Here is a 22,178-nt window from a genome sequence, read left to right on the forward strand (position 1 = left end):
AAAACATTCTATGAGTCTGTGACTTATGTATCATTTCCTGTTTTTTCTTCCTCTGTGACTGGCTGTTTTTTCCACAAAGCTCTGCTCATGAGAGCCCAAGTGCAAGCCTGATGAAGTACAGCACCCTGAACTCATGTTTTTTGCCTGGATATCCTACCAGCAAGCATGACCAGAAAGCAGATTGTTTGACTTCCAGCATCCAAGGCTGGAATTCAGCATGACAGACACTTTGCTGGCAGCAGAAGGAAAACCAATTATTTAACCTTGAGTCCTATTCAGTTCTTTTCCTTCTGTATTTCCAATGTCATCAGTAACCAGTACAGCTGAAAGTAAGCACATGAAGTGATCCAGAGTGTTAAGAAGCCACTACCATTCCTTAAATTCTTAAAATGGATTTTCAAAATTTCATGGAATCTTTCTGAAAATAAAATTACTCTATTCAACTTGAAAACCACAAGAATACAGGTTGATGAAAAGTGGTTTTGAAATGACTTTTCTACTCACATTCTCACACGACTAATATTTTAAAGAAAAATATAATTGTAAAATCAAGATTGTAAAATTAAGATGCCCAGTTGTGGTGAAGGAGAGCAGTCATCTTGTTAGGATGGATAAGCAAGGATCTGAGCAAGCCAATTCATTTTCCATAACAGATTAATGCCTGGTATTGCATAGCAGCAGGTCTGGGAAGATGTTTGTCAGGGGAGGGTTTGAACTTAAGGCTTAGAGGTAAATGCTCCACATTCCAGATGCAGCTTTCTGAACCAGCCTTTCACTGGCTGCTCTCTGGTTTTGAGACTCTAAGACCTCTTTCCACTCCCAAACACTTAGCATGTCCAGGTGTTGGCTGTGTTTTGGTTTTCAAGCTGTCTCCCCCTGGCTTTTGTAGGATTTGGTTTTGTGTAGCATAAACTCACCTTGAGCAAGGAATAAAAACCAACCCTATCATTTAGACAAACAGGAGGTGAAGTTTTCCACTAAATGGTAGCGATAGTGCTGTACAGGGTGGGCTGGAATCCCTGCACCCAGAGGAAATTCATACCATTTTTGCCTTTGATGGGAAAACTTTTCCTATTTGTTTTGGTCTGGAGGTAGAAGTCTAAATTAACCCTCCCTGTGCTGGATGTTTTGCCTTGAACTTCCCCTAAATTTGAGGTAGCTTGAGTTGAAGGAGGTTTAAATAAGTTGAGAACTTCAGGTTCATTTCTGGTTTTACACTTCCTTTTTTAAATTTTTTTTTTCTGTGAGAGAATTTCCTTCTTGTCTGCTTTCTTAGAAAGTATTCCTGACTTCTTCACTGAGAACGGATGCTAATGGCAAATATGTCTTTTTTTTTTTCAGTGTTCTATCTGCTCCCAATCTCAAAAATATCCATCTTTGAAAAATTAAAATGTTTCACAGTGATTTTTCCTGACTTTAATTTGATCTTCAATTTGTTTTTCCTTCCCTCAGCAGCTGGTGATAATCTTTGTACCACATAGAAAGTTTTCAGGCCAAACTTGCTTCTCAGATGTTTATTGGTAAGTCTTGAGATGAATTATTCTATTATCATTACTGTTTGCATTTAATCTTTTTTTCCAGGTGTGATTTAATGACTAGATGCTGGTCCCAAGAACCTCACAACAGACCTACTTTCTCTTGTATTCATGACAAACTGCAAGAGATAAGACACTCTCCACTGTCCTTTATCCACTGCCTTGAAGACAAAGAGGCATCAACTGGAATCATCAATGAAGCTTTTGAAGGTGAGTCTGGGCCAGCACCTGCTATTTTTGTGGCCTCTTCCCTGTAAGCAAAGTGCTTTTCATTGCATTTGTCACTGCCTCACATTCTCTGGCTGCTAAATGGAAACAGCAAAGATTTACCTCTGTTGTACTGAACTTGTAAACATTTGTTATGTGTCTGCTAGGTACAATGCATTAGATAAAGGATGTGTAAGATTACCAAGCAAAAAGGCCCTAATGAGGTTGTAATTAAGCCTGACTCTCAGAGACATCCAACTTGCCTCTAAACTCTTGGTACTTCACAACCCCTGCGCTAAAATAGATGCCCAAATTCCTTGCAGAGCCAGGAGCGCCTTAGAAGGCTTCCAATGTGGAAATCTGTTCCAATTTCAAAGACATCTACGCCCTCTCCATGAGCTAAACATGGCCATTGGGCACTTCTTATAGGAGTACTGATTCAGCACTGACACCTGAAAGTGAGGCATAATTTAGGCACCCTACTAAGGTAGCCTTTATCCGAGCCCAAACCCTGATAGATTCAGGTCTTGCTTATGCTCTGCGCACTGTGAATGAATAAACTAAGTGATATTAGGGAAGACATAAGATATGGGACACAACAAAGCTCAGTTGACATTATTAAAGTTGTGAAGACAGGAATTTAAAAAAGGTAATACTAGATTTGAAGTCATCTGTGAAACTGTGGTGTAAATCATCTAAATATGGAAATGAACATCCTGACTGAGCCAGAACAGCAATCTATTCACATCCTGCAGTAATTCCTGACTAACTAAATATTGAGAAAAAGTGAACAATATTAGTACACAATGTGATCTGAATTCTACAAAAAGAAAGATTTTATCAGTTGAAATATTTAACTTTTTTTTCACAGTTTTATTTTTTCATTTAATCTGTTTGCATGCTATGGTTTCATAACGAAAAATATTGAATGGTAAGAGAACTACTTTCCATTCTAGAAAAACCAAACCTGACTGTTTCTAAAATATCTAAAGGCTTAGTTTTGGTGGCGATTTTTTGTGGGGTTTTTTTTTTTTGCCTTCAAAAATTGTTGGTGAACTAGGAACTCACCCTGATTCATAAACAGTTTTGATACTTCAGTACTTCATGTTTTCCTAAAAACTTCCTAATCCATTCCAGGAATGACACAGTACTCAATTGCCACTACATAGACATTTTTCTTCAGGATACTACCTATATTCAATTCACTGGCATTGTCCAGTGGTCACTTGATAGTAGTCTATTTGATATTTTGCAAACCTTTATTCATTGTGAAGCTTTACAAATGTCAGTTTATTTCTTTATGTCAAATCCAGTCTGTTCATTACATGTTTACATGTCATTATAAGATTAAAACTTTATAAAGACATGATGGGACCTGCATTGATAATCTTAATTTCATGCTTTCTTAACAGCTGACTTTTCACCCTTATGCTATAATGAAAAGCTATTTGCATACAGTGTAATTCCTTAGTTTCTTTAAGTGTATTTTAGCTCTCAATAATGACATTCAGGAAAGAGATACTTAGTCTGGCACAAATGTAAGCCTGGCATTGGCTCAGGAAAGGAGTACAGCCAATTAATTAGGCACTATGCCCAAGCTAATAGGCCTTACATTTTGGATGGACTTTGTCTCACCTACATGCAGCTGTCTACAAGCTAGGACTCTCATCTAGGATATTTTTCTGGGTAGCTCTGTAGTCAGAAGCAGAAACAGACACCTCCAGAAAGTGACAAGTCCTGGTTTTTAGGCATGTTTCATAGCAGGAAAGGAGTCACCTCTTGCTTTACTCTTCACTGATGATGGCTGGCATCTAGGTGGCTTTCCATATTTAATTTGGTTCACATAGAATCACAGGGTGGGTGAGATTGGAAGGGGCCACTGCAAGTCACCCAGTCCAACATCCCTGCTCAAGCAGGGTGCCCCCCAAACATGTTACTCAGGGTAGTGTCCAAAATACAACATCTCAGCTATAGGATCTCAGACTAGATGTTTAATTTTCAGTTGACTACAGGAACACAACATCCACTTGACACAGGGCTCTACTGATTCAGCTGCTTGCACCTACTCCTGAGCTAGTTTGGTTTCCTAGCTTAGAAATCTTTTCTTTGTGTCCCTAACTCCAGAGGCAACAGAGACATGAAAACTAATGGAGTTAAGAAGCCAATACATCAATATCTGTCAAATCTTTGTCAGGGCTGAAATTTCTAGAGAAGTTTGCCCTTCCGCTGCTTGGAGTTGGGAAAAGAGGCTGTAATACAGGTTACTGTGTTTGTGGTGGAGCAGGCCTGGCACTGATGTAACATGAAAGAATTTTCGTTTCAGTGCAAGTGTCTGCTTAGTATGTGTCAGATAAGCCTGGTCTTTCTTCAGCTGCTAACTTGCTCAATCTAAGCAAATATTTGCTTTCACTGGGATGATAAATATATATTCTTAATGTAAGAATCAAAATTTTGCCAAAATTTCAGGTTCTGCCACACAGCAGAGGTCACAGAGAAAAAGCCATTGTTTTGTTTGTTTGCCAGGAACAAAAGTTGCTTTCTTGGAAATTACCAAGTTGAAAAGGAAAACATGGATTGAAGCTTCCATGAAAAGTGGCAGTTTGAAGGATAAAAATTTGAAAAAAATCCATTTACTGCAGAAAATGTGGTAGTATAATGGACTTTAAGGGTAGTCTTAAAAATAGCAGTACTCTATAATGTACATTTTAGTCAGAGAATGTGTTGATGGCAGTCACTTTTAAAATCAGACTCCATTAAACCTGTTTATAATAACTTAATTGGTAAAATCTGGCCTACTGTGGTAAGCAGGGCAATTCAGTGTAGGCACAGCTTTGGCCCTCAGAGCTTCTGCTTGGCACACTCTCCTCCTGAGCCTTGTACCCTTCCCCACCAGCTGCCATGTTCCCTCTTCTGGCTTTCCCCCATTCTTCCCTTTCCATAGGTTCTGCCCAGCTGGTGTTGCCACAGACCCATTGCTGGATCTGCACTGGGAGGAGAAGACAAAGCAACTATTTTCATGTTTCCATTCAATGTTTTCATGCTTCAATTCTCAAAATCCTTAACTTCTCCCCAGGTTCATTTAATGATTCTCATATAGGAGATACCCATTGGGAAACAGGGTAGCTTGAATTTTATTCCTCTACATTTCATCCTCCCATTTAAATGTATTTAAAAGACTAAACACTTTATTAGCTCTTTACATGTCTCTTTAATGCACATACTTATTTTCCTGTATGTTTATAGCTCACCTGTAGGTTATCTCCCTCTTTCCCCAAGCACAGCCTTAAAAAGCCCATTAAAATGTTATGCTGTATATTTGACTGAAGGCCTAGAGTCCTCATGATGTCTTAATGTTGCCGGATTATCTGATCAGGGACACATGCATGTCAGGTTTCTGTAGCTCTCCAGCCTTGAATTAATTTGACAATTTTTCTGCCTGCCATGTAATTCTCATGCAGTGGAATTCAGTGAAACGTGGGCTCCAGAAGTGAGATTGATTTAAGCAAGAAAAGGCCATTCAGGTTCTAGTTGTGTTTCCAGACTAAAATATGTGCTCCACTATGACCCTGTCGAAAACAGTTTGGGGCATGGAATATGTCTCAGTCTGTAATTTGTAACACATTGTATAATAAGTTAGTGATTTTTAAAATGTGTATTCATTTCTAGCTGAGACTAAGTATTTCTTGTGTTCGTAGTAGTAGTAGTAGTAGAAAGATGGCAGCCAAAACAAATAATCCAAAAGACTGTTCCATGATGGATTGTCCTGGACAACATTTTCCAAAAATGCTACACGGTCATTGGCCTTTGTGTGTAATGAAACTCCAGTCATGAGCCTCCTGCCAAGAAATTCTTGCTCTCACCAGGTGACCTAGTTCCAAAAGAAAGAGACAAATGTCAAACAAAGCGAAATGACATGCCTCAAAATAACTAAGATACTTAGCCTTTCAGGGAATCATACATCTTCCAAACTCTGTTAAGTCTTACCTACCTATGGCTAGCCACACTTTTTGCAGGTCCATACATGCTGTTGGTGACTTTCATAGGTGGGAGAGCTGAAAAACGTTAGATTTTCTCAATAATCTTAATGCCAGTGCAGTATGACACAGAGATGGCAAGTGTGGGTAAACCAATACAGACAGTCTGTTAGGGGACAGCATGCTAACAGGGTAGCATGGGGATGGCAAAAGGGGCACATGCTGTGTTATTGCAAGAGTTACCCTTCTAAAGCAGGCATCAAGTGTCAATAAACACGCCTGAGCAATACCAGCACCTCCTGGCACTGCTGCATTGGAAGGGAGGGAAGCAAACTCAGGACTAGGGTCTACCAGTTTAGTGTTTTTCCTTCTTGGTCTTACAGGCTTTCCCAAGACATTGTTTGTGGGCTTAAAGTAGCAGTAACAATATTTATTTGAGTGAGGGCAGCACTACCCAGCTGGAGGACTGAGACACCAGTGGGTTTTGAATTCAATGGAAATTTACTGAGCACAGGCCCTGTCACTGGGGTTCTCATTAATTGCTGAAAGGTAGTCTGTTCTTCCCTCTGATCCAAGAAGTGCAGCATGCTAGAAGGACGTCCCTGCATTGCTGTAAAAATAACTGGACCATCTATTTTCAGACATCGGTTTTTACATTTGCACATATAAGACAGCACTATAGCTTTTCAGGTCCCATGAGTGCCCCTTTGCAGATGGAAACACCTGTTTGATTTGGCAAACGCCTTTCCTGACATCAGACAACTGGGCATTAAGCAGCTGGAGCAACTTCTTGCCTTTATGACCCAGAAGTACTATTCTTATCAAGGCTGTTCCTCACAATGCCTTTTGGACCCATATGGAAAAAGAACTCTAATTGCTCAGAAAAAGAGGCTCCTCTGGCAAGAGGAGATGCCAGGCAGTTGGAGAAAATCCAGGATAAAAGACTAAAGACTGAAAGGAAACACATTTGGTCTAAAAACTATGATTTTTAAATCCCTAAACTGGAGATACTGCTTGAAAAATGTGGGAAGATACAAGAGTTAGAATTTTGTAATATTTCTTTTTTTCATTTTTCTTTCCAAAGCCAGTGTATTTATTTTCTTAGCAGTTCACGTACTTGCTAAAACTGTCACTTGTATTTTTTAAAAATCTTTGTGCAAAATTTTGCACAGACAGGACTTGATATTAAAAGCTAGAATCGGCCACTTCATCATTAATTATATGTTTGCACTCTCTACTGGCTGAGCACCTGTTTTCTATTCCCCATGTAAGAGTCATCAGTTTATTTTCCTAAACCCAACTGCCTTTTAAAAACTATTCCACACACCTCTCTGAACGTAAAGTAATCACTTAGACAAACGGAAGCTTCTCTAAAGAAGATGTGTTGATAAGAGACATTTTTAGAACATTGTATCTAGTCTCCTTTGTATTTTTCTGAAATTCAGTAATCCCCTTCCCCACTTAGCTTAGTGAGTGGCTGACCCAAAGCCAGCAGAGGTCAGAGGAAAGGCTTCTTCCAAAAAAGAGTGAGTGGTTACAACACTGCAAGCAAAGGGGAAGTTGGTGGTGTAGCAATTTCTTATTTGTACTCCAGACGAATGGTGTTTGATTCCAGAGAGTGCACATGAGCCGTAAGGTGCTGCAAGTGAAGTCATGCCAACATTTTGCTGTGGACTGAGGGAAAAAATCAGATGGTATAAGACTGTAAGAGCTGACATTTGTGTAGACAGATGTGGACAGATATAGGCAACTAAAACATAAAAACTGCATTTACACTGGGTGTCTAGGCTGTTTGACAGTCACCAGAGACTTGTAGGCGTATTCAGGGGATGTTAATGTGTAAAGGCAAGGATGCAAATTAAGCATCTCCACAAAGCTATTCATTCCTCCTTTCTCTGTTGACTGTAAAGACAGCCTAGGCAAGGAGCTTAAATTGGACATGTAAGACCTGGGTGGTTAAAACTCGGTAAAATTAATCCTGTTTTGTAACCTGGAGAAAGGGAGTGCTTTCCTATTTACATAGCCTTACTGCATTACAGCAAATATGGAACTGTTGATTTTTTTTTTTTTTTGGTGCATTTATATTATAAATTTTAATAAACTAGGTAAGAAGTAGTTTATATCTGTAATTACAAGGACAGCTTCTTGCACATAGAGATTTCAGTCCACGGTTCTCTGAAAAATATATTAAAATAAAAAGAAAGGCAATGCTTCAGGCAGATTAGTGCAGGGGAAATGTAGGGTGAACAAAATTCTCACTTTTAGTGCCTTTAGTGTCTGACAAAATAGCAAAGCTCCGTGAGTCACCCTCAAACCATGCAAGATCATATGGCTCATTAGGCAGGAAACACAGATATATCTCCACTGATACATAATACAGAGTGGACTTTTAAAATGGATATATATTTGTTCTATTTATATTCTTACTGGCTATCTGCAGAAACAGAAACACAGCACCTCCAGCTCCAGGTGGCCATCAGATATCAGGAAAATACTCTCTACACAGGAACTATCTCCTGGAGCTAACCAACGTGGCTGAGGTAAAAAAGTCAAGGTTCAGTAGCCACCTTTTTCACCCTTAGCAAAGACATGTCATCAAGTGTTTCTCTCAAATGTGTTTGCTGTGGGGTATATCTTTCCTCCATGCCCGTAAGTCAGCCAGTCTCTTGTTTACTGCCACATACATTGTGTAGCAGTGGTAAAGGACAGAGTACGTATGAGAAAAACAGGAGGGTATTACTGAGAAAAAGCAAATGTGGCTGGACTTCTAAATACCTTACCATACTGAAGGTGCTAAGCATCATATGAGATTATGTCACCCAGAATTAGTAACGTCTCAGGCTGGCTACTTAGCTGGTGTAAATTGGTGGCACCCCACTGGTTTCAATGGAACTTCATTAATTTATGCTAGCTGAGGATCTGGCCCTGAAATAGCTGTAATATAAGATCAGCATCTGTAGATCAGTTTATTCAGTCTCAATCAATCAGCTTTTCTACTGACATTCTTTTTCTTCTTAAATGTTGTCACCTTCTTGAATTTAAACGCCAAAAACCCCTCATCTGCTTATCAAGACATCACAAAAATTTGCACCCTTCCAGGGAGGACTTCAGAACATGTTGCTAGCCCCCAGAGTTTACGAAGCAGGCAAGGAAAGGCACTCTGTGATCGTGAGGCAGGATCCATGGCCCAGCTCGGCACTGTGGCTGCCCTGCGGCAGGAAGCAGCCGACTGAGATGCTGGGATTGGGAAGGGGGAAGCACAGATTTTATCAGGTCAGGGCTGGTCTTCTCAGAGGAGGCTAAGCAAGCAAACCCTATTCCTCATTAGTATGAGTCAGGCGATCATTGTTTCTTGTGTCAATTACTGTGGGGCCCTCTAGAGTAAACTTCTGCCTATCCCCGGAGAGGTGTAATTAATTTACCTGCGGTTTGGCTCAGATGTGCTTTACATACAAGCCCTAAGCACAAGCTTTAAGCATAGCTCTTACTAGGAAAAGTGTCCAGCAAGGTCAAAGCCACATGAATTTAGGACCTGAGACGTGTGTCTGTGCAAGTACAATGCTGAGCTTTGAACTTGCTATTTTAACTATTGGAAGCAGTCTACCTGGGACAGCACAGAGCTCAGTGGAAACCTGCTTCTCAGTGGGGTACTCCTCTAGGCGTGTACAAAGCTCTGGACTGACAGCTAGCCTGCCTCATGCCCTGAGACAGATTGTTTAAAGCAAATGTGGGTAACTCTACACTATGCAGCAGCTCACAGTGTAGACAACCCCTCACAATTTAAGCCTTTAGAGTTGACTCTCCAGCACGACTTCAGATTTCATGAAGGTGTTCCTTGGACGTCCCGTCTCCTCTTGAGGTGTTTTGTTGACTCAGCCCGGCTTTGCTTGTGAAATCTGAGGGGATCACATCACATGGTTTATCCTGCATTTACTCACGTATAACCCAGCATGACTGTACATCAATCAACTAATTTTAGCGATGTTAAAACTGAAAAGAAAATAATGATATCTCATAAATATACTGACCTGCCTCTCCAATCTGGTTTCTGTCTTCCTTCATTTCTTAACATTTTTTGGGAGGGCCTTCCAAAGATTATTCATAATTCTCTGAATTGAGTTATGGCTTCTCAGGGTGCTGGTGGTGCTTCTAGTCCTCACATTTCTGGGGGAATTTCACAACATATCATGAATTTTTCTCTTCAGTTGCTCATTTTTAGTATTTTCTGTTTCCATCCATTCTTCTGCTCCAACTAAATGAGCAAAAATTATTTGCTTGCTTTGCTGACTTACATAACAGTCAAGCATTGTACTATACAACTTGAGATTTTTGTGTCACTTCTTTGCCTTGTACAGCAGAATGGTGCTAAACGTTCATCAGCGCTGAACACTGCACTAAGAGATGACTCAACAATGAAGGAAAGAGCACTTACAGTCAAAAATGTCACTGTGAAAGTGGCCATGTATCTTACACACGTCATGTCATAGGAGAAAGGTCATCAATATTATATTCTTCCTCCATCACTGGATATGATAAGAATATTCTGCAAAAATAATATTTCCTCCTTATTCCTCCTTATAAGCTCAAAAAGTAAAACCAACGCGTTTGATTTTTTAGCTTTTTTTTTCCTGTAATGAGAAACACAGTGGCGCATAAGTTGAAAAAAGATTATAAAATTTTATATGTTCTGTAGTTCTTCAGACCTGTTGGGGAAAGAATTAGTAATGTATCTATATATCTGGTAAAAATATCTCAGTGACCTCATACTCACATTTGTGTAAACATCACCTCATCAGTTCCAGATACTTATACAGGAAACAAATCTGAATGCTCCTCTAGTGTTCTATACTTAGGCAGGTCAGCCGGCATATGTCTGGTCTGTAAATACCCAGTTTTACTTGGGTCCTTATTTTAAGGTTTCCCTCTTAAGAGTTTGCTGCAAACATCCCCTCAGCATTTGCCTGTGTGCATTTTCAAAAGCAACTTGCCCCTGAAGGTTGCCATTAAATTAAACAAAAAAACAACTACAAAGAAGAGCTGAATTGGTTGGTAAAGGCTTAGTTGGAGGTGAATTACTAAATATGACCATAATAGCCCTGAACTGACAAAGTGAGTACCAAATGATTTTTCATTGCTGTCAGTCACTGTGGTATGTGACCACAGTTTGCTCTGTGTCCCAAATCCCATCTTGTTAACAGGTTTCTAAAATCAAAATTCTTTTTCAGACTTTTCCTGATAAAATTTCCTAATGGACTCTAGCATGTGGAATAAATTTCTGGCTTTATAGCTTGGGGAGATGTGTGATTATAGTGACATAACAAATTATGTGTTGCCTGGTGGAATGGCACAGTGCTTGTGATGCCTTTGAACAGATAACCCTGACTGTCACATGCTTAATTTTTCAGTTATGAAGTAAAATAAGGAGAGAGTGTAATAAAAGAAGGTATACATTACAAAAACAAACGCAAAAAATAGCAGCAGTTATAACTTGAATGTTTAGTTAACAATTTTTATATTTTTAAAAATATATATCCCCTGCAATATATTTCAAGAAACTATGTATACATGTATGCATCAAATTAGGGAAAAATAGAAGTTTTTAAAAAAGTGAAAAACAGAGTGAATTGCCAAGTTTAAGTTTCTAGAAGGACAGAATACTAGAGAGACAGAAGTCTAGACTAGGCCTCTAGAGAGAGAGTATATAATGGTTTCGTAGATAGAAATGTGCCAATGTTACAGGACTCTTTAGCAATATTATTAGCAGGATTACTGCAAAGGTTCAGAGTAAAATCACTTTAGCTTTATGCCTCTTTACAAGGAAAAGAAGCAAGTCATGTATTCATGACTGTATTGCTGCCTCTGGAGATATGAACACGGATAAGCAACCTTCCCCAAGTTATTTGCTTAAAGTTCTGGTCCATGCAGACAATAGCAGAAAATAAATTTGAATCATCAGTCATTCTTACGAGGTCACTAGACCAACTTTCTCCAACAGTTGTCTGATTTTGTTTGCTTTCTAACACTACATGTATATTACTGGGCTGTTGTATTTTCTTTTTTTAATTTATTTTATTTTTAAAATTTTTTCCCCTTTTTCCTTTTTTTTCTTCTAATGCAGATAATGATATTCCATGTGCAGATTCAGACAGTGTTCTTTCAGCCACACTAATGGAAACAAGGAATCAAGAGGGCTTAAATTATTTGGTAGTAGTCAAAGAAGGCAACCAAGATGAAGAATGCATCAATCCTGCCGAAATTAGTTAAGTCTGGTTACCACTGTTTAAAAAAGACAGTGAAAGAGGAGAAAAAACTCTTCAAAGAAGACATAAACCAAGGAAAATATTCTGCTCATCATCATACTTACAGAGGTATCTTAAAAAAAAAAAACAACAACTCTTTAATAAAACTACCAGAAAACACAATGAGGTTCTGAATGGTGTGTGTCAGGATAAGACAGCGACTACGTATCCTTTGATTTTCTACATGTTATGGTTTGGGTGCACCACAGGAGATAGTTTAAAGTAAAAAAAACATGTATCAGACAGTCAGGGGTTTTACTGTGGTATTGATTAAACTTAGGCAATCACATATGCCTCGGGCACAAGGCAGCCCTTCTAAAAAGGGAGTGCTGGTATGCTGCTTCAAAGGACAGACCAGCTCGTTCATGAATAAAACCAAACAGCTGAAGTCTAGCTTCACTGTGCACAAACAAGGTTTTACAAATTGAAAAAAACAACATCAATACGAGAGTCCTAATCAGAAAGCAATTGAAAAAGGGTGACCAGGTTCTCCACTGCTGCGGGTGGTCTGTTTCCCTATTTAATTTAAACAAATGTTTGCAATCACCTTGCATATTAAGTTGCACAGCAATTGGTCTGTGAGTCTGGACAGTCCTGTTTTCTTACATTTCTTCTCCTTTACTTTTTGAATGTTCATCATCCTCGTTTATTTTTTATCAGACTGGGTGAATGGAGGTACTCTTCCTTGGTGTGTTTAGAGATCAACTCAAAGTATATAATAAAATTTTATACAAATAATTATTGACTAAAAGACAGCAATAAGCTTTTTCTAGCCTTTCATCATGAGCAGTAGTTTGCAAATTATACAGAGTTATTCACTGACATCTTTCAGGAAGCTAGATACATTCTATAATTTTATGCAAATATTTGATAATGAGGCACACTGGAGAGTAGTAAAGGCTCTATCTGATGTCAGAACATATACATTTACAAGAAGCAACTCCACTGCAGTCAAGCTTCAAAAGTTTCTTAAATGGAGATTCAACACAGATGAACAAGAAATTTGGAGTCTGAACATTTTACTGAAATGAAATAGAAATTGAGATATTTTGAATTAGGATTCTTCAAAGTCCCTGAAAAAGCCCATTCAATCATTATATTTTTCTTCATCTACAGATCAGTGTAAAAGACAGATTTGCTAATAAAAACAATTTCAGCACTTCACTGTGCTTACCAGACTGTGAGCAACAGATAAACAAATAAATACTGTATTGTTTCCTTCCTCTTCGAGTGCTGCTTGATTGATTGAACAGCCATTTCTTCCATTTCAGTAATTTAAAAATTAGTAATGTTTGCTAACCTATGGCATGTGCTGGCCAGAAACCAGGAGGATCCCAGTTCTGTAGGCACCACACCTGAATGTGTTCTGTGTGCATAGTACCATTTAAGTCGAAGAAACTTGCTCAGTCAGCAAGCCACAGACAAGGGTTTTGGACAGCAACAGGACTCCATATGAGTCTTTTTCTTTAGCAGGAGAAGCCTCCCAAAATTCTGTCAAGACAACACCTTTCCCAGGTCTTGCTAGCACCTGTGATGTTATATCACAAGTCAATTCAGTTTTGTGTAGGTCTGCATTGGAAAAGAATAATGGGAGCCTAACCAACATATGTAAACTGGGTTAGTGGGCAGGATGAGCATCAGTGACAGAGAGCAGTCAGGAGTAATGCCCTTCAGGTCTTGAAACAGTCACAAATATATAAAGCAGCACAAAAGGAAAAGAGGGAAGGTAATTCTTGTTGTGTTCGCCTTTTGTAAATGTTGCAAGATGAGCCTAGTTTTAATGAAAGATTTATCATAGCATGATGAGAACAAAGTGCCAAGTTTAATACACTGCCAAGAAATGAAACCTTAGGATATTGAGCAGTGACCTATGCCTTTTGCTCCTGATAGTATGAAAAATGTATTGGACAGGATAAAAAATTAACTTACTGATCCAAATTCGAGGATCCTAATCTATAACTTGTTGAATTCAGTGGAAGACACAATACCTAACCTTCCCAGTAATTGCAGTCACCTGAGTCATGCTCAGTGATACAGTACGAGCTCTGAGCATGGCCCTACTCATCTCTACCTTGTTGAAGTGTTGCTTCCTCTCTTCATTCAAACTCTTCTTGATGATTCACGTTTTTCTCATCAATGCTTATTCACTATCAGGGGGTCACCTCTTGCTTTCCAGCAGACAGGGCCTGGTGGCAATTTTCATGCTACTTTTGGACACAGTAGGGAAGACACATCTATAAGAGGTGATGTGAATGAAAGACCTCTTAAGCACATTCTCTCTTGGGCAGGGAAATGGGTGCTACCTGGCCTGTTTGCCTCTGTTTTTGCAGGTCATGGGAAAGAGTCAAGAAATCCTTGAGTTCAAATGTCTTGATTTTCAAGGCTACAGATTTTAAATAAGTATAGATGGATTTAAGGGTGTTAATGTCATTTAAAGGAAAGAGATATTTAGGGGAGAAAAGAATCCTGACATATCAGAAAGGTTGTATGTGAGATAAGGGTAGTATAAGGCATGTGGACCCAATTTTCAACTGCTGTAAATCAGGTTAGGTATGTTAAGCTAAGCTGATGTACAGCAGTATAAAAACTGTCTCCAAGTGTTTAGCTTGAATTTTGTCCTGAGACAGGTAGACCTATGCCCACCCAGTTCCTGAAAAAGGAGGGCTAATCTCTTTAAGTCTCCTTTTCTCCATTTTATTGTTGAGCATGACATTACATGGCATGGAATATCTGTTTGGTTAATTTGAGTCATCTGCCTGGTTGTGTCCCCTCCCAATATCTTGTGCACCCTCAGTCTATTCACTGGGGAGGGGGCACGGAGTTAGAAGCAGAGGTGGCTTTGATTCTGTGCAGGCACTTTTCAGCAATAACTAAAATATTACTGTGTTATCAGTACTGTTTTGGTTGCAAATCTAAAATACAACACAAGACAAGCTGCTATGAAGAAAATACACTCCAACCCAGTACAGTGTCTAATCTGCTGGGGAAGAGGAGAGGTGTGCCCCAGGCGCTGATCAGGGGATGCCCCAGGTGAGTCTCTGGGCCACAGCCAGTTCCTGTCTCAGGCTCTTCCTCGTTCCTCGCTGCCAGCACAGACACTGAGCAGCACTGGTGAACACGCTGCACACATGATGCCACACACACAACCCATGAGTGCTGGTCTCTCAAATGGCCATGGCTGAACTCTGAGCTGTGCTTGGATAGACATGGATATATTGTGTGTCTGTAGCTGGTTTCTCTAGTCCTTCAACTGCAGACTTGACATTCATACGAATGGATGACAAATGTTCTACTTCTACCTATGATTAGTATTTACTACAATCCAACCAAATGCTGTGGCGATTAATTAATATTTGTAAATTATTTTGTAAATATGAAGGGCCAGGGCAGATGTTACTGGTTAACTAAAGCAGCATTCTCAGTGGCATCAATTCTAAGTCTTCCATCTTCAGGTCTACAGCAGGTGGTAGCACCCAGCCATCAGCGCATTTCTGTTTTTCAAGGTTGCTTTCAAGGGCTTTTGAGCTGGCACATACTGATGACCAGATCTATCCAAAATCTATGTACCTCATGCTTTCTATTTGGGACCATGATCAGGATACTATGAAAGTACAACCAATGTTTTATGACAAGAATATTGAGTTCTTACTAGATCAAAGATAAAGTAATGGAAATGTGAATGTAGATGCTGCTGAGAGATATGCCAGGCTCTAGCAAGATCACTCTCTGATCCCCATGTGCCCAGGAAGTGCCCAGGAGTTTGACATAAGCTATGGGAATGTGGCTGTCAGGAGCCTTGAAGGGAAAATTTATACATCTTGGAAGGATGATTTGTCAAGATATGAAAGGCAAACGACGTCTTTGGTTTTATCAGGTTGGACAGAAAAACTTGGGGTGTCAAGATGATTTCTTTGTCTTTTTTATATTTAACATTCAGGTCTGGGAGACTTTACTGTCAGTCATTCAATGGCAGCATCACAAGATTTGAGAGACTTAAAAATGACCACCAGAAAGGCAAAAGGTTGTACAGCTACACTAACTCAAGTTTTTTTCTGTTAGTCTTTGTTACCTGCAGAAACTAGGAAGTGGTGAGGACAAGAAAAACAAAAACTAAGTTCACCTCAGCCTAATTTATCTGAGAACCTTAAGCTGGGGTCCAGCACTGAGACTAAAGTTGTTGTTCCTCAGCTTTCCTGGTACCCTAGATAACAGAGACTACTAACACCCTCTAGATCACAACATCCCTCAAAATTTGCTTCTCTCACTGCTTGTACAGAAGGGCACAAAGATCATCATGGCAGAGTCACTGCATCCTTGCCTTCCATGATGGTTTTCAGCAGAGAAACTTTTAGCATCTATTTGAATTGACTAATGTCTCCAGGTTATTTTCTCTTTTAAAAATTTTTTTTGACATCTGTGGCATGCTGTCTGTGATGGTTTGAGTCCTCAGGTGTCACTTTACTGAGCATAATCAGGTGAAATTGATCCTCTGTAATCTGGGTTTAGGACTATGCATTTTAATAGTAACTGTGAAGGGAAGCTTTGTTCTAGATTCAAATGTACCTCTTTCTACACCAAGCCGATATTAATAACAGACCTGAAAAAGGATGTTACAGAAAAGAATGTCTGTAAAATAGCCCTGGCCGGTCTGTTAGTGACTAAAAAATTCTAACTCACTTTTGTTTCTTTTAATTCATTCTTGAAATTTTTTGTTACACCCTCTGGAGTGAGTTGCAGAAGCTTGCATACCAGCTGGATTTTTCAAACAATTATGGCTCTATTTTTAATGACACTTAGCAAATCTAACTGATACTATGTTTTCACTCTAAAAAATAGCCAGAAACTCAAGGCATCAAAGCCAAGTGAAGATGCCAAAATATTGTGATTATTTCCACTGACATAACTGATACTGCTGTATAAATAACCTTTTATATAATGCATTAACTTTTTTGTGTGACATCTTCCGTTTGGAAGATGTTCATCGCTGTCTTCTATCTTTTGCTGTGAAAACAGAGCTGTAAAATAACCACTCCCTGTTTGGATTATAATTTCTTTTGCAATTCTGTTGACATAGCTGGAGTTTCTTTCTGGAATAGAATAGAATCATTTAGGTTGGAAAAGACTTCTAAGATCATTGAGTTCAACCATCAACCCAGCACTGCCAAGTGCACCACTAAACCATGTCCCTAAGCACCACATCTACATGTCCTTTAAATACCTCCTGGGATGGTGACACCACCATTTCCCTGGGCAGCCTGTTCCAATGCTTGACAGCCCTTTTTGAGAAGAAATGTCCCGTAAAATACAATCTAAACCTCCCCTGGTGCAACTTGAGGCTGTTTCCTCTCATTCTGTCTCTCGTTACTTAAGAGAAGAAACAGACCCCCACCTTTTTACAACCTCCCTTCAGGTAATGGTAGAGAGTGATAAGGTTGTCCTAGAGACTCCTTTTCTCCAGGCTAATTGTGCTCAAGACCCTTCATCAGCTCTGATGCCCTTCAAAGATTCATAGAATCAAGGTTGGAAATGACCTCCAAGATCATGGAGTCCAACTTTTGAACCATCACCACTTTGTCAATTAAACCATAGCACTAAGTGCCATGTCCAGTCATTTCTTGGACACTTCCAGGCATAGTGACTCTGCCACCTTGTCAATCCATTCCAGTGCTCGACAGCCCTTTCCATAAAGAAATTCTTCCTAATGTGCAACCTTGAACCTTCCCCGGCACAGCTTGAGGCTATGTCCCCTTGTCCTGACACTTGTTACCTGGGAGAAATTGCCCCACCTCAATTGCAGGCAGTTGTAGAGAGTGATAAAGTCTCCTCTGAGTCTCCTTTTTTCCAGGCTGAGCAATCCCAGCTCCCTCAGCTGCTCCTCGCAAGACTTGTGCTCCAGACCCTTCACCAGTCCTGTTGCCCTTATCTGCACTTGCTCCAGCACCTCAATGCCCTTCTTGTTGTGAGGGGCCCACAGCTGGACACAGGATTCGAGGTGTGGCCTCCCCAGTGCCGAGTACAGGGGGGCAACCCCTGCCCTGGTCCTGCTGGCCACACAATTTCTGACACAAACCAGGACACCATTGGCCTTCTTGGCCACCTGGGCACAGCTGGATCATGTTCAGTTAGATGCCAACCAGCATCGCAAGGCCCTTTTCCTCTGGGCTGTTTTCAAGCCACTCTCCCCCCAGCCTGTAGCACTGCCTGGGGTTGTTGTGACCCAAGGGCAGGTCCTGTCACTTGGCCTTGTTGAACCTCACACAACTGGCCTTGGCCCACAGATCCAGCCTGTCCAGATCCCTCCACAGACCCTTCCTACCCTCCAGTAGGTCAACATTCCTGCCCAGATTGGTGTTGTCTGCAAAGTGTCAGAGGCAACATTCAATCTCCTTAAAAGAGATTGAATTTCACTGATAAAGATACTAAACAGGACTGGCCCCAGTACTGAGCCTTGGGGGACACCACTTGTGACCGCTGCCCACTGGGTGTCACACCATTCACCACCACTCTCCGGGCCCAGCCATGCAGCCGGCTTTTTACCCAGTGAGCTGGGTAAAGCCCCGGCCAAGCCACGAGCAGCCAGTTCCTTCAGGAGAATGCTGTGGGAAACAGTGTCAAAGGCTTTAGTAAAAGTCCAGGTAGACAACATCCACAGCCTTTTCCTCATCAACTAAGTGGGTCATCTTGCCATAAAAGGACATCAGGTTAGTCAAGCAAGACCTGCCTTTGGTAAACCTATGCTGCCTGAGCCTGATGCCCTGATTGTCCTGCATGTGCTATGTGATGGCCCTCAAGGTGATCGGATCCATTGAGATATTTTCTGGAATGAGATGCTTTCTGGAATGCCTATTACCACAGGCCTGGGCCCTATGGTACATCACCGTGTCCCACAGCCATAGGGAGGAGGAGGAGAGAAGATCCAGCAGGCAGGAATTGTGCAGCAAGATTCATTTATTTAATTATTTTACAAACTCTTTTATAGACTTTTTTCTTCATAGTCTAATTGGACAAAGGATCAGCCACCCCTTGGGGGTGACTGGCTGAAATCCTAAAACATCCATTGTCAAAATATTTTCTACTGTACCATAAACAAGACTTTTCAAGGTTGCAGGTGTTTGGTCGTTTACACAACTCTGCTACCTCTTCTGTGAGAGAGAGAAGTCTCTCACAGACTTAGAAAATAGCAAGAAAATCCTTGCTAGCAGCATTTTTGTATCTACAATGCCTACCTATCTGCATACAGAAATAAATTTCTGGGGAAAAGTGTTACTAAAAATCTCTTTAGCATTCTTTGATTCAGTTTTATATTATGAGTAAAATATTTGATGGAAGCAATATAAGAAAAAGTAGTGACAAAGTGACTAGAGCTGCAAATGCCCTATAGTTACCATGTTTGCACAGTTGTATTTTGGCTCAGATCAGAGTCCTGCAGGTCCTAAGTGGAATATATGTTTCTGGGGCATGGGAAGCAATAGAACTTATATGAGTAATAGGATGGCTTTTAAAAAACAAGCCTATATGCAAGGAGGTTGGACTGTGAATAAAATTACTGTTATTCTAAGGACTATGCAAATATGCAAATTGCAAATTCTTATCTGACCTACACATTTTTTTTTTTAAGCGGCAAAGTGTCAAATTAAGTGGCAAAGGAAAACAATAAAGTGCCTCTGGAAACACACTCCCAAAGAGTGTAAACAAAGTCAACTACAAGTGCTCTCTTAAATACAGGATTTGCATTTTCTTAACAGAATAAACTCTCTGCCTTGACTCTCTGTGCACTCACTGAAGTGGAGGTCATGGCTAGTGACAACTGGGAGCTGTTCCTAGAGGCTTTCTTGCCTTTTTAGGTTATGAGGGTCTCTGTGTGTTTAGGATAATATGATTGACGGCTCCACTCCGGCCCCAATTAGCACCCTATAATTTATTAGCTTCTGCTTTCAGATTATGCGCTAACTTCACAAATATTTCAACCACGGAAACAGCAGCTATCAAGTGTCTCTTTCCTGATCCAGCTCACTTGGACTGCAGTTAAATACAAGGAGGGAGCTGTGTAGGTCTGTCAAGACAGAATAATCATTTGTGTCTGTGTGCAACTGGGGCTGTCACAGTTCTTTAGGACCCAACTTCTGGAAAAAAAGGAGTTGTTCCACTGGATCAGGATCAGGGGTTAGGGCTTGGTTCCTTCCACAGCGGTTCAGTGCAGGATTAGACCAATGCACTGGCTCTTCCTGAGAAGGTCTGTGTTTGTCCGACCCTGTTTATTGTGTAAATACTGACTCCATGAAAACAAAATTGACAGGAAAGTTTGTGTCTGTCCTAACACTGTTTCTTTGCCCCTCGCTGCTGCAGTGTGGGGCCAGAATACTAAGTGCAGGAGGGAAGAGCCTGGGTGACACAGGAGAACAGAGAGGGGATGAGATGCAGGGTGCGGGCTGAGGACAGAAGTCAAGGAGAGGACAAGCAGAGATGTTGGGGTGGATATGTTGAGGGAGGAGGGGCACCTTGCAGCTGTACCTGGGCCAGGTAGGGCAGAAGGAAATGTGCCATGGAGCAGGGGAACAGAGTACCCTCATTAATATCCAATGTGGTATTACATCTCCTAATGGGACAGCACTCCTGCCAGGTGTTTATCCTGCCTTTACCATGAATGAATAAGCAACTGGCGCATACCTAAAGAAATGCTCCAGTCTTTGGCCAGCTTGTGCTTTTGTGAAATGCAGCTGAGCATGGCAAATGGAAGTGCCCATGCATGAGAGTGGGGCCCAGGGGTGTGCACTCCTGCGCCCTGCAACCCAATACCCCTGCACCCCTGCAGCTCTGCATCCCTGCACCTCTGCACACCTGCACTCCTACACTCCTGTACCCCTGCACACCTGCACTCCTGCACCCTGCATCCCTGCACTCTTACACTCCTGCACACCTGAATGGGCTCTTTCCAGCATCTTTCCTATCTCTTGTGGGACCTAATGCAGAGAGGGCAGGGGCAGGAGGATGAGGACATGGCACCCCAGGGCCTCTCTGCTATGATTTGCATTCACTGCATCAATGCACATTATTCCTGAGTTATGCCTGGCTAAAGAGGCAGTAGAAGCTGCGCTGCAAAGGTATCTCCTCCTCTATGATTAGAAATGGACATGAGGAGGCCAGGCTGAGTTTCTTGTCACTAGATTCAGATTAGATAACAGTGCTACCATGCTGGGAACTAAATTAACAATATGGTTCCCCAGGCTGCAGTCCCAAAACTTGGGAACTGACTAAAGTAAAACTTTTCTCTTTCTCTTTCTCTTTTTCTTTTTCTTTTTCTTTTTCTTTCTCTCTTTTTCTTCTTTTTCTTTTTTTCTTTTTCTTTTTCTCCTTTTTCTTTTCCTTTTCTTCTTTTTTCTTTTTCTTTTTTTTGTTCTTATTTTTCTTTTTTCTTCTTCTTTTTCCCTTTTATCTTTTTTTTTTTTTTTAAGATGTCCTACTTGCATTTCCCTATGCAAAATTGCCAAGCATATGAAATCAATGTCTCACTCCTGAAAATAATCATAGGACTCTCTCCTTTCCCTGCTGCAACTGCTCCTCTGGGTGGCAGGCCCGGGAAGACAGCCAGGACACTACAATCCTCCACAGGAGCTGGCTCATCCTTCTGTAATCAAAAGGGCACGTTAATTACAACACTTGCCCAGAAAAAGATGCACAGCAACTGTCAGTTAGAGAAAGCTGCTGCATCCAAAGCCACCAGCAGCATATTCCTCCCTTCCGAGAAGGGCCCAACATTTAAGCCCTAGCTAGAGCTTGTCTTGTGAACCTAAATATGACTTCAAAGGGAAGGCGAGAAGGGTCAGCAGCTCCTGACCCAAGGAGGAGACAGGGCAGATACATTTCCCCAGAGGCAGCAGCACACAGTCTAGGGGATGCAAAATGGATTATTCAAACTCTTTTTCACCCTCTTCTCCTCCCTTCTTCCTCCTCTGCTGGGGGGTCCTATGGCAAACACACTGGAAAAGGAGATGAGAAGTAAGCAACATTACCCTAAAGCTCTCCAGCATTAGGCTGTAAGTGTAGGGGCACATACATGCATTTAAGAGTTTTATGCTGCATTCTTGTGACTGCAGCCATACTGAAGCAAAAACCTCTTTAAAATAAAGTAGAGACTGCACCCACAAATACCATGCCTTATCCCC

General features: G+C 40.8%; 1 protein-coding gene across 4 annotated transcripts in view; it reads left to right on the top strand.

Moving 5' to 3' along the window:
- Window positions 1-13,201, top strand: part of ROS1 (ROS proto-oncogene 1, receptor tyrosine kinase) — a 72,608-nt gene extending 59,407 nt beyond the window's left edge. For all 4 annotated transcript variants that reach the window (XM_069010920.1, XM_069010921.1, XM_069010922.1 and 1 more), the window contains 2 exons: window positions 1,582-1,745; window positions 11,835-13,201. In XM_069010920.1, the coding sequence (XP_068867021.1) occupies window positions 1,582-1,745; window positions 11,835-11,980 (310 nt within the window). In that variant the 3' untranslated portion in view covers window positions 11,981-13,201. The remainder of the gene's footprint in view (window positions 1-1,581; window positions 1,746-11,834) is intronic.
- The last annotated feature ends 8,977 nt before the right edge of the window (window positions 13,202-22,178 follow it).

This window comes from Aphelocoma coerulescens, chromosome 3 (genome assembly GCF_041296385.1).
Source record: "Aphelocoma coerulescens isolate FSJ_1873_10779 chromosome 3, UR_Acoe_1.0, whole genome shotgun sequence".
NCBI lineage: Eukaryota > Metazoa > Chordata > Aves > Passeriformes > Corvidae > Aphelocoma > Aphelocoma coerulescens.